Consider the following 14,011-nt stretch of genomic DNA (forward strand, 5'->3'; position numbering starts at 1 on the left):
CTTTGACTAAAAGTGTAAAGTAGGTGTCAGGGACTGAGCAAAGCTCAGCAAGGTTAGAGAGAAGAGAGCTGTGGACAGATTCTGAGGGCAGATGCAGTACTGCTTAGTCAGTATGAGTTTAACCACATACAAGTAATGAAATCTGGACAGCCCAGAGCCAAGAACCAGACAAAGAGGCTGGACTAGGTAGATCCAATTACCATGGAGCAGGCACTTAAAACTACAAACTAGAAAGTGAAATATTAGCCATCAGAAAAGCAGGGGGGCAGAATAAAACTAAGGGGAAGCAGATTGCGCAGCATGATCATCGTGGGCCAACTAACCAAAGGGTCTCCATCTCTGAGCAAATTATCAGAGTAATAGGCAGGCTCCTTTTAATCAGAGACTTGCAAAGTATTTGCATATCTGTCATTGTTGTGAGGTGTAAATAATCCTATAAGTGGACTAATTAAGGAAGTTTTCATAAAAAGTTGGAGCACTTGGAAGTGAGGTTAAGCACAAGGGAGTTTCCCATAAGAGTAAGCATGTAACTGCCAAGGTTTCCTCATTTCCTGATGTTTGGGGAGCCATTGACAGTGCAGACAGTAATTAAGTAACATATTCGTCCTCTCCTTCATTCAAGTTGGATAATCAAATAAAGTAATAAGAAAGTGTTCTCCCTTTCTAATCACTGGCATTTGCTCCATATGAGTGAGTGTGAGAGATAAAACTGGGAATAGGATAGACCTTCAACATCTTCTCAAAAACAGATTTGTTTTAGAGATTCACATGTACTTTAGAAGAAAAAGGCATGTATAAAACTTCAGTTCTACAATAGTAAAAATATAATGCAAAATAAACCAAAAGAAACATGCTTTTATTTAAATGATTTAAGAACTTTGGACACAAAGAAATATTGAAAGAATTGAACTAAAACAAAACACACAAACCAAAAGAACCCCTTCATAGCCTCTATTTGTTTTTAAATACTATGCTTAGCATATAATCAAATATTACAAGAATACGAAGTAGCAAAATAATGTAAAAAATAAGATAAGAGAAACATACAAGTTGACTCAGAATTATTAAAGATCTATATATATAAAAGCCTAAGCAACCAATCGACCATCTAACTGGCCAACTTGCTGGTAGCAATGATGCACACTGACCAACAGGGGGCAGACATCCAATCCAGGAGCGGAAACCACAGGCATGAAAACATGGAACAAACTGATGAACCTCAGAGGGAAGGGGAGTGGGAGGAGGGCAGGAAAACATTAACCAAAGATCTTATCTGCATACTAGAGGACCATTGCACAAAATTCCTCACTGGCGGAATCCCTTGGCCTGGCTCTCTGAAATCCCCCAAGCAGTGCTGGATTGTGAGAGGGCATAGGCCAGGTTGAGGGACTCCACCAGTGCACAAGTCTGTGCACCAGGCCTCTATTTTTTAAATAATTATGATAGACATCTTAAAGAATCTGTAGAAAAAGATGGTGAAGAGAGATATAATAGTGATAAGAAGGAGAATTTCAAAAGCAATCTGCAGGCTGTAAAAAAAATAATTAATCAGTAATATTAAAAGTGAAGAGTACACTCTGTGAAATGAAAAAAAAATAAATATTTGAATGGGATTAATGGCAGCTTGGGTGCAACAGAAGACAAAAATAATGAACTTGATTATAGGGCAAGAGAAATTATCCAAACAGAAGTACAGAGAAACAGAAGGCATAGAGAAAGGAGTAGAATAAAATACTAGCTAAAAGTTCTCCAAATTTTATCAGAAATAACAAATCACTGATACAGTAAACCCAATGAACTCCGAGCAAGAGAAAAAGAAAACCATGTCTAATCACAAAGCTCAAAAAAAAAATAATAATAATTGTAAAAGTATTAAAGACAGGGAAAGAAAAGATGCACCAAATCATTAAATAAAGAGATTGATGATAAGAATGACAGCTGATTTCTCATTAAAAAAAAAGTTAAAAAAGAAAAGGAAAAAAGATAACACTGGGAAAATATCTCTAAAGTTTGAAGTAATGGCCAATATAGAATTCCATGCCAAAGGATAATTATCATTCAAAGATTAAAGAAAAAGAAAAACATTTTCTTATAAACTGAAGATGAATGTGTTGGCAGTAGAGCTGCAATACAAAGAATGTGGAAGGAAATGCTTCCGACTGAAAGGAAATTATGCCAGATGGAAGCCTGGGTCTGCCCCCACATGAACACAGAAGACTAGAAAGATTAAATATGTGGGCAAATATTAAAGATATTTTATTAATTATCTTTAGATCCTAGATAAATGCACACATTTGCTCTCTCTCTCTCTCTCTCTCTCTCTCTCTCTCTCTCTCTCTCTCTCCCACCCCCATACACAAACACATAACACATACATATATACAAACACTGTGAACTTGTTTTATAAATTATAGTGGTTGCTGAGTATAGAAATTTGTGAAAACATATCATCCCTCGAAAATCTGAATATCTATTCAATGTACATTACATCTTGATTAGAGAATCAGTTACATGATCTAATTCTGAAAAATCTCAAGTGATGACTAAACAGTTATCATAAACAGTAAGAATATTAAAAGGATGAATCTACATTGAATTTTGAGTATCTATCTGTAGTAAGAGGAAGTCCCCCCAAAAATGTCCATGTCCCTAAAACCAGTGAATGATAATTTAAATGGCAAAAGAGATTTTGCAGATGTTATTAAGATCAAAGATCTTGAAGAAAAAAAGGGCACCCAGCTTTATACAGGGGATCCCATTCAAATCATATGCATTCCTAAAGCTGAGAAACCTGCCCAGATATAGTCAGAGATGCAATGACAGAAAACTGTCAGAAATAAATGACAACTGGAGAAGGGCTCTATGCCTCTTGCTGGCTCTATAAGGTAGGTCACAAGTATAAAGAACCCATAGGAGCTGAAAGCAGCTGACATCTAGCCAGAAAATGGAGACCTTAGTCCTCCAACCATGTGAAAATTAATTCTGCCAGTAACTGACTCAGCAATTGACTCACTGGGCTAAAATCAAGGTGTCAGAGGGGGCCAATTTCCAGGACTGAGAATAATAAATTTGTGCTGTCTTAGGCCAGTGGTCAGCAAACTCATTAGTTAACAGAGCTAAATAACAACAGCACAACGATTGACATTTCTTTTGAGAACCAAATTTTTTAAACTTAAACTTCTTCTAACACCACTTCTTCAAAATAGACTCGACCAGGCCGTGGTATTTTGTGGAAGAACCACACTCAAGGGACCAAAGAGCTGCACATGGCTCGCAAGCTGCAGTTTGCCGACCACAGGATTAGAAAACTGTGCTATATCTACACAATGGAATACTATGCTACTGTAAAAAGGAACTCTTACCATTTGCAACAGCATGGATGGACCTGGAGAGCATTATACTAAGTGAAATAAGTCAGCCAGAGAAAAATAAATATCACATGGTCTCACTCATTTGTGGAATATAATGAACAACATAAACTGATGAGCAAAAACAGATCCAGAGGCAGGGAAGCGTCGATCAGACCATCAAACCTCAGAGGGAAGGTAAAGGAGGGTGGAGGGGAAGGGGGACAGATCAATCAAAGGACTTGTATGGATGCATATAAGCCTAACTAATGGACACAGACACTAGGAGGGTGAGGGCATGAGTGGGGGTGATGATAGGACAATAGGAGGATATGGATACATTTGTAAAACCTTAATCAATAAAGAAAAAAATAAGAAAAATGTGGACAGGTATAAAAGAAACAGTGATGATTTAAAACAATATAATAATGTCTCATTAGTGATTTCATTTTTTTTGAAATACTGAGTCATAATACCATATCAGTTAGGATAACTGCCTTTAAAACATTCTAAATATCTTACATTGTTAGTGAAATAAAGAGTGATTAAGTTTCAGATTTACTAAATAGATTAAAATTTTAAAGTAATTACTGAAACAATTGAAATAATGTATGCATAAAAAAAAACTAGAAGTAACATAGGAGAAAAAAAAATCAATTGAAAACAAAGCAAGTGGTGAGTGAAGGAAGGAAGATACACAAATAGGATGAGATGAAAAATGATAGAAATACAATTGTGTATACTATCAATCCTAATAAACAGAAATGAATTGAACTCCTCGGTTTAAATATATAGTCAACTTAACAAAAGTTGACTATTATAAGTCAGTAGAACTGCAATACATTTTTTTAAAAAAAACTCAATTTTTTAAAAAAGAAAAAAAGGCATGAGCTATTTAAAAGAAACATATATGAAATAATAAAGAGAAAGTATGCAAGTAAAGGGATGGTAAATGAACTAGGCCTGTGGTGGGCAAACTGCGTCTGGCAAGCCACATGCGGCTTTTTGGCCCCTTGAGTGTGGCTCTTCAACAAAATACCATGACCTGGGCCTGGGAGAGTCTACTTTGAGGAAGTGGCGTTAGAAGAAGTTTAAGTTTAAAAAATTTGGCTGTCAAAAGAAATTTCAATCATTGTGCTGTTGATATTTGGCTCTGTTGACTAATGAGTTTGCTGACCACTGAACTAGGCAAATAGTAGAGGTTGGGGAGGGCTGGTGATGGTATACAAAAAGCTTAACTTGAGATAGTGATTGAATATTAATAAAATATTTAAGTAGAAGATAACAAATCTAATTGGCCTGTATCTGACAACAGATGTTCATTATAAGATGGCATTTTATACCCACAAGATTGGTGAACATTTTAAAATGTAAAAATGATAAACTCAGGCAAGAATTAATAGCATTGGAATTTTTATGTGCTGCTTGTGGGGTTTGAAATTGGCACAGTGACTTTGGTAATTTTCTTTTCTGTGTAATTTTTTTGCTGTTCCTTGATTTTTCCATTCTGCCTTCTTTTAAGTTAAGTAGGTATTCCCCAGTGTACCATTTTAATTTCCTTGTCATTTCTTTTCATATATATTTTTAGTTATTTTCTGATTAGTTGTTCAGTGGATTTATAATTAACACCATAACTTTTAACAATCTAGTTCAGACATGAATCAATTTTCAATAGAATCCAAAAACTCTGTTTTGCTATTATACAGCCCCATTCTTAATGTGATCCTAATGCTGCTATTGTCTTAAAAATTACGTTTATGCACTGTGTACCCATCAACAGAGATTTATGATTATTGTTTTACTCAGTTATATTTTAATCTGAGAAGAGAAAAAGGGTTGCAAACAAAAAATACAATTATACTATCATTTATATTTACTTATGTAGTTACTTTTATTAGTGCTTTATATATATTTTTTTTCACATGAATTCATGTTTCTTTGTATGTCTCATGATTTTATGCTGAAATCTGGGCATTTTAAACAACACAACCTGGCAATTTGGAAATCAAAATCTCACCCCTCCCCAGGGTTTTTCTTTGTTGTTTTGTTTGTTTATTGACTTTTCTGAACTAATTCTATTAAGTCTGCATTGCATGTTGAGTGTGGCACAGAGAAGTCTTTGCTTGGGTAATTTAGTGGTCAGTTAATGAATGAGCAGATATTTCTTGAAATGCCTGCAATCAATACAGGCATTTCCAAGGGGCCGTTTGTGTATATGTTGGACTCACTTTCAATATTGGCAATCTAGCTGAAAACTCCACCTTGGCCTTCACTTCCTATTTGAGCAGAGCCTCAAAGTCAGTTTGAGATGAGAACTTAGGGCCTTCACTTGTCTGTGTGAACATGGCCTTGTCATACATGTGATCTTCCAGAGTCTTAAAAATCTAATGGGGCATTTCATAGCCCTTATGCATATCTCATTCCCAAGTTTTTCTTTTGAAGCTTTTGGTTAGTCTGTTTTTTCCCCCCTACTATTCACCACTTCCAGCAGCCAAAAAGTTAATTAATTGCCTTTTATTTTTTTTTCTTTGTTTTAAATACATATTTTTTTTATTGAATTTTTATAGAGAGTAAGGGAGAGAGGGATAGTTAGAAACATCAATGAGAGAGAAACATCAATCAGCTGCCTCTTGCACACCCCCTACTTGGGATGTGCCTGCAACCAAGGTATATGACCTTTACTGGAATCGAACCTGGGACCTCTCAGTCTGCAGGCAGACGCTCTATCCACTGAGCCAAACCGGTTTCGGCATGTCTTTCTTTTTTTTTTTTTTTTTTCAAAAAATACTTCTGGAGAAAAGGTTTTCCATGTCTGATGGACTCCAAATCAGGTGAAATAAAGACAGCCTTGCAAGTGGGGTCTGCACGGAAGCAGGACAAGGGCCACATGACAATTCTCTGCAAGCAAGGCTGTGAAACAGGTCCATCCTCATCCCGCCCCCTTTGGAAACCGCTAAGTTAATGGTGTTCAGTGAGAACACAGGCAATTTGTTAAGACTATGATGGGATGGGAAAGGGTAAAATGAGAATAGGGTGAATTAAACCACCACAAAGCTTATTTTTTAAATGAAGATTCAGCTAGTTATCTTTGGAATAGATGCCTCTTGAGTTGTTGCAAGCTACTGATAAATTTCCAGAGTTAAAAAAAAAAATTAATTCTTACTAATTTTTGCCACTTTTGTCATGGGTTTTATAAAAAAGAATTTTCAGAGGTTTAAACTGCCATTCTAGCTGATGCCATTATAGCAAAATGATGTTTGAATTCTATGACTTTGCATTATTTGCTGGCATATGTTATATTTCTAGCCAAGAAGCATGGTTGCCAGTTTATTCAATAGTTATGCCATAGTGAAACAGCAGGTATATTTAAGAATTTTCATAGCAGTATTGTTCAAAAGAGCAAAAATCTGAAAACAACTAAAATGCTCACAGAAAAATTAATAAACAACTTACGGTGTACTAGGGACTATCTTAGAGCAATGAAAATGAATGAATTAGAGCTATGTAAATACATATGGATAAATCATCATAGTATGATTCTAACTGGGGGGAAAGAAATCTCAGAAATAATATTCAATGATACTCCAGTTTTATAAAGGTCTCAACCATATGGTTAAACTATTAAAGAAAGGGAAAGAAATGATTTTTAAAAATATAATAAATTAATGATTTCTCATGGGTCAAAAAGATAGGAATGAAATAAATACTGAAAGAACTTTAATAGTGTTAGTCAAGTAGTATTTCTTAATTTGGATGAAGAACTCAAAAGTATTTATTTTATTATTATGCTTTGAAAGTTATTAATGTAACTTCTGATCTTTTTGTATGTATTAAGTATTTAATAGTAATAAAAAAGAGAAAATCTATACCATTTGAAAGAGGTTGCTTTCCCCCTTTTTTCCCTTATATATTTGTGCTACTTCTGTAAGAAATTAGTACTACAGTAGTTTAAAGGAAGCAGATGAATGAAAAAAGTTTACAGGCTTTGCCACTTATTAAATTGTATTCAGAATCTAAAATAGTAACTTGATGTCTCTGAGCTAGTATCCAATTGGTGATCCATATTTTGGCAAATTACATGCAAACTGCTGAGCCTATGGGAGGTACTAAATGCAAAGCAGTATTATTATTAGAAACATGACATCACAATATCCATTTAAACATTTAAAAAAAAAAGATAATAAGCTATAGTTTGTTTTGTTTTTAATCCTCACTCTATAAGTGTGTTTTTAATTGACTTGAGAGAGGGAGAGAAGCATTGGTTGGTTGCCTCCTGCACGTTCCCCTACCAGAAAAGGAAAATTAGTACGGTCTCACAAAATACAGTATTATGAAATACCAATGTTGTTTAATAAAGTTGATTTTCTGGAAGAATGTGATAGAACATGTGAAAACTGAACGTAGATTCAGAAAATGAAAAAAGAAACCTGACGTTTTCTTTTTATCTCTCTCATCAGTGGATAACTTACCAATGTGTCCTCAAATAAGCTTCCATATCTTCTTCCTAGATCTGACTGAAGCGACTACACAGCCAAGAGTGACCACACAGCAGGTCATATGGAGTTTGGCACAGGCAGACCCTGAGTAACATGCTTGGTTAGCTGGGGTTCCTAAGCATAACTCTATACCTCAGGTCTTCACAGTGGCAGCAAATCACTTGCAAATGCTACTTTTCCCAATGGCATTCCCATAGGTCTTCCCAAATGAGTAGTGGCTAAGGGGTTCAATCTCTTAGCCTTTCAGCAGTGGTGCCTTTGTTATGATCCTGCCTACCTTGGACTTTCAGTTTAGGTTTAACAATCAGAGAGATAAACCAGCTGCAAAATCTGGGATACTCACCAAAGTAAGTTGAAATTAGTTTTCAGATTCTATTACTTGGTATGCTCACAGTGAGTACAACTGGGAACCAGACTCATTTTTCACTTGCAAGTAGCTCAGTATGTCAGCACCACACACTGCTTTCCACAGTGACTGCTGTGCCATGTTCATACTGCACAAGAACTGGGGCCCAGAGAAGTTAGTGATTTGCCCCAGTGACACAGCATATAAGTGGACAAGCCTGGATTAAGATTTTTTTATTCTGAGGCTGGCTCCTTTGTCTTATTCTTTTCTTTTCCTGTTTTCTCAATGAAGGGGGCGGGGAGAAGCATTTGTATGATTCCTTGTTCTTAACATAAATAGTCAATGTTAGTACAGCTGGTGGTCAGCATGTCCATACTATATGTTGTTGACACTTTATTTGCAGTTGACTATTTTAAATGAATACCTCCTAAAAAGCAGAATTAGGTTTTTGTTCAACAGTCTTCATACATACATTTGGCAACTCTGCATTCTGTGAGCCAATAATTATGAGGATGATTTTGAGTGGAATATGTAGGCCTTCTACTTAAGAATGTTTCTGAATTAGCGATTAAATTTCCACAAAATCAAAACAATTAGAAATTGTGAATGCTAACATAATGATTTTTCTTTGCTATGAAATATACCCATGCCAGCACAGTTGTTTAAAAACGAACACTGTGGCTTGGCTGTTTTCTGTCATTTGAATGCTTTTGAAAATAAGACTTTCAAATACTATTCTTTTAAAAAGTCAATTTATCCCAGTGCTACAAGTAACATACTCCAGCAGACAGATTTATTGCTAATGTACTCCTGTGAGATGGCAATAAACCTCTCCATATGGCTGAATCCTTTTATATAAATATATATATATATATTTTAGAGGCCCAGTGCATGAAGTTTGTGCATGGGTAGAGGGTCCTCAACCCGGCCTGCACCCTCTCCAATCTGGGACCCTCATCCCCAACTGCCCTTCCCTGCCACGACTAGCCTCCTCTGCCAAGATCTGCCTCCTCCCCATGAGGCAGCCGAAATGTCCAAATGGCCTCTTCTGCACCATGTAGAGCCGCGGGACTCCCAGGCCTCACAGTGTGGAGCGGCCACTGGGCCCCGCCTCCTCTGTGCACGTGGCCATCTTGTGATGACATTTTTATTACAGGCTTTTATTATATAGGACATATATATATTTCAAGGAGAAAGGGAGAAGGAGAGATAGAAACATCAATGATGAGAGAGAATCATTGACTGACTGTCTCCTACATGCCTCCCACAGGAGACCAAGCCTGCAACCTCAGACTTGTGACAGGATGGGGAATCACACTATGTCCTCCTGGTTCATAGGTCAATGTTCAACCACTGAGCAACACAGGCCAAGCTCCTTTCCTCTTTTCAATAGCTCATCACCAAAAGTAAAGACTGAGTAGGAAGTACCCTATTAATGGCCTGATGCTAATTATGCCAACTGCCCAGGAGGCATATATGGATTTTAATACAGCCTACTTTGTCAATTACATTTTTGTAGATTCTGACTTCCTAAAAAGTTAGAGCAAAGACTTCTGGGAGATATAATTCATTCTAAAGCATTCCTAACCTTAATTTTTAATCACAAGTGGAATAGTCAGGTGAAATAGAATAATAATTCATTAGACATAAAGAAAAATAATCCTTGGTAAACACTCAATATACACATGATGAATTATAGAATTATAAAACCTGAAACCTATATAATTTCATTAACCAATATCATCCCATTAAATTCAATTTTTTAAAGAAGAAAAAAATAATCCTAATGAGACTTTATTTTAGATTAACAAAGTTCACAGTACCTATGTTGTTGATCACAATATATGTCCCTTAAACTCCACAATTGCTAAAAATATCAATTCCATCAGAGCCCAGATTTCGTTACCAAGTGTGTAAACTAGTGTATTAAAAAGCCATGTTAGAAGCAACAAAGTTTACTGGGCAACTGCATTCAAGATGCATAGCATACCTTTAAATAGCACTGTTAAAATACCAAATAAAATGTCAACGTCCGTCAGGTCTCAGGTTTTTATAAATTGTTTAGACTGGGAATAGTAGGGTTTGGACATTGTTCTTTTCATATGATGTAGAAAAGAAGAGACCATAAAAAAGAAAAGAACAATAAAGCGTAGCTCATTTTTGAAGTTCTTTCATGGAAAAACATACTCTGGATCATTACCCTTCTAATCAACAATTTCCTTCTTCCTCCCAATCCTTCCCGTCTGGTATTTACCTTTCTCCACCATCCCCCCTTCTCTCTGGGTGGTATTCTGAGCTTATACATGGTACTCAGTAATCATATTTTTTAAATCACTTCAAAAGAAAATCCCAGGAGGGCAGAACAGATATGTATAGAGGAGGTATTTTTAACCTGGGCCACAGCTTTACTCACCATTTCTATGCTCTTAAAAACACACCAGTGTGCCCTGACCGCAGAGCTTCCCTGAGGACAGGAAGGCCCTTGGTGCTGGATCAGCTACTCCCTACCTACTCACTAGCTGTTATCACACCTCAGTGGCCATCTCCCTGCCCTCTTCCCTCTGCCCCTTTCCTTTTACGACCACACCACACTCCCCACAATTCCCAAACAACAACATCTCTGTTTCAGCTTCTTCTCTGGATTTCCCACACTTAATGCAACCCAGACCTCACCTTCAGCTCTCCTGAGGCCACTTTGGAAGCCAGCTCGATGACACAGCCAACAGCCATGCGTGCAGCCCCGGACGAGTGCAGCTCATTCCAAATGGTGTCACTGTCCACCTGAGCAAACAGTCCGCGAAGCCCACAGAAGGAGTGAGGGAGAAGGAGAAGGAGAAGGAGCAGATGAAAGTGGAAGGGAGGGGGAGGGGGTGGGGAGAAGGGGAGAGAGAAAGAAAGCAAATTCGTGAGGAAGGGCTGGCACAGTAACAGCCTATGTACAATAACATTAGTCTTCCGTCTTGGCCAGCTGAAAAGGCCTTCTGGACACAGCTTTGCTTATATTTTCTCTCTGCACTGACTTCTCCAATGGAAACACATTCCTGCCATGCCTCACTGCCATTCCCTGTTTAGATTTCTCATTACAAACAGCATTACATAGGCTAGATCTGGCGTCGTTACAGGCCTGCTAGAAACCAGGCCCCCGTCGTAGATAGAGTAAAAGCTAAGAGCACTTAGCTATACATAAAAATCGGATTTGCAAGTGCCAGAGGGGGAAAACTCAAGTACCTTTCTGGCTGCAGGTTTACAAAAGCCAAAGACAATTATTAGGCAGGTAGCAATAGCAATCAGTGAGTAGGAAGTAGTAACCACAGTAGGTTCTCCAACCAACAGAAGGTGTGTGGTCCTCACACTTAAAATATTCAGCGTTCAAAAGCAGGGGGCAATCTGTTTTCCAAAGTGTAAGGTTAAATTTTCTAATATTTAGTACAGTTTGGCAGTTGGTCTTAGTGCAAATGGTTTTATTGAAATTGGAGAGGCCATTAAAATCCATGGTTGCTTGTATTCTAGAGAACATTGTTATCAAAAGCATGAACCAATATTTTGAACTGACTACTATAAAATGATGTGCAATAAGGGAAGGACAAGAAAAACGCAATAGCTGTAGTTTATAATTATCATCTATGATACAGTTTTATGTACAAAATATTTCCTATTATAAAAGATAATAGTATCAAATGGCAGAGATACTTGAAGACTATGTAATACAATATAGTTTCTGTGATTATTTAAATGTTAAGACTTCTCAAACTGGTCAAAAAAGAGAAATCCTACACAAAATGAAGATATTTATAAAGAATTAGAGAGACTTAATGATATAAATAAATAGCAACACATATTCACAATGCCCTAAGCAGCTTTCTAGGCATTTTTTCACATGCCTTTTCTCAGGAGAAACTTACCAACCTCAACTCTGTCAAGAACGATGGATACATAAATAATAAATGAGAATAATAAATACAGAAACAAATAGAAAATTCAGATCCTCTCAATAACAGTAGAGTAGAGAAGATAGAGGTTTCTGGAGTTAAACTGTCTGGGTGAAATCATGGCAGACATAAACCTGAATGACATTGGGAAATTAATTAATAAATGTCTCTGTGCTGTGGCTTTCTTACCTGTGAAATGGCAACTTTTTAAGGCACTATCAGCATATGACTTAGGTGAGGATTACATAAGCAAGTGGTAAGCAAATGTTAGCTGCTACTATTTCGGCTACCATCACACCCATTTTGTAATGCCACACACGTGTTTACTAAATGAGTGCACTGTGGCTTAGAGAGGGCCTCAGCAGGCCCAAGCACCCTCACACAGACCTCTGACCCTACAGCCCCTTCATCCTAACACGCCTTGCTTTTGAAGGACATTCAGCCCATGTCCTAGCCAACAACTTCCGGGTCAACGCTATCAGCTAAAAAGTGAAGAGATCATCAAATGGACACTGAAACTTAATCATTTGTCCTCAATTTGAAAGTTTCATTTTATTTATTTATTTATTTTTACTGAATCTATATAAGTATTATTTGAGCTTCATGTGGATTTAGCTTACCTTGAAGTAAAAACCAACATTTACATGGTATTGTACAGTTTTTAACAAATTTCCAACTGTTATAGAGCTACAGGTGTCATAAAAAGTTCTCATTAATCTGACTTAAAATTATTTGTAAGGAAAAGCAAACATTAAACAAATCAATACTCCAAAATGACAATAGTAACTCAAAACCACAAATAATTCCTAAACCTTTTTTACTTGATATTGGAATACACTGTAAGTTTTCTTTTCTTTTTTTAAGTAGTAAAAAATTTCCTTCCAAAAAAATTATAAATATTACACTTGATTAGAAAAAATACTGCAACAGCTGAGAACAATATATGTTTAACCATAATAATAAGGAACATTAGATAGCCACACATAGGTTTATCTGACACCCACTTTCCTGCTTATATATTTCTTTCTTCCTGAAAGTATCCCTGGAGAGATAATACTCTCTGCCATCAATTTTTGTGTATAAACCTTTATTAATAAAATTTTTCATATTTTTAAAAATTCTGCTAACACTTGTTGAGTATCTACTATGTAATGAGTGCTAAGGGTTACAGTATGGAGTTTACTTTTCTAACAGGATAAAACGTTATTGACTGAAAAAGTGTGGGGCACATAGATGCTCAATGGATGCTTGAGGTTTTGACTACATCCAAAGCTTATGCTTATCCCTAAACAGCTTCTCCTTAGGAATCTATGGGTTTTGTCATCCATTTATTTATATACTAGAGGCCTGGTGCACGAAATTTATACACAGGTGGGGTCCCTAGGCATGGCCAGCGATCAGGGCCAATGGGGGCCTTCTGGCTGCCAGCCTGGGTCTTCCCTCCCATGGCCCCTCCCCCTGGCTGGGGCCTTCCTGACCACTGCCAGCTGACAGCTACCAGCTGGAGCCTGCCAGATAGGGGGAAGGATCGTGGGAGGTCGGCTGGCATGGGTAAGGATTAAGGGAAGTTGGCCAGCCACAGGAGGTTGGCTGTGGGAGCGCACTGACCACCAGGGGGCAGCTCCTGCATTGAGCATCTGCCTCCTGGTGGTCAGTGTTCATCATAGCGACTACTCATTCAGGTTGTTCAGCATTCCAGTCACTTAGGCTTTGATATAGATAGATATTTAACATAGAAACATTTATCTAAAAACCATTTCAATGTATGTTTTATGAGTATTTAACTTATAACTAAATGGCAATAATGATCAAGGTTTGTGAATGAAATATATTCAGTAATGGTAACTATATTCAATTATTAATTTATGAACAGGTTTATATGAGCTCAAGCTG

At 37.0% G+C, this 14,011-nt stretch overlaps 1 protein-coding gene across 1 annotated transcript in view; it reads right to left on the bottom strand.

Moving 5' to 3' along the window:
• Positions 1-14,011, bottom strand: part of HDAC9 (histone deacetylase 9) — an 817,093-nt gene that overhangs the window by 174,321 nt on the left and 628,761 nt on the right. The window contains exon 18 of the mRNA XM_036429233.2: positions 10,863-10,970. Coding sequence (XP_036285126.2) covers positions 10,863-10,970 — 108 coding nt within the window. The remainder of the gene's footprint in view (positions 1-10,862; positions 10,971-14,011) is intronic.

The sequence above is a fragment of the Pipistrellus kuhlii genome, unplaced genomic scaffold (genome assembly GCF_014108245.1).
Source record: "Pipistrellus kuhlii isolate mPipKuh1 unplaced genomic scaffold, mPipKuh1.p scaffold_m20_p_10, whole genome shotgun sequence".
NCBI classification, from domain to species: Eukaryota; Metazoa; Chordata; class Mammalia; order Chiroptera; family Vespertilionidae; genus Pipistrellus; species Pipistrellus kuhlii.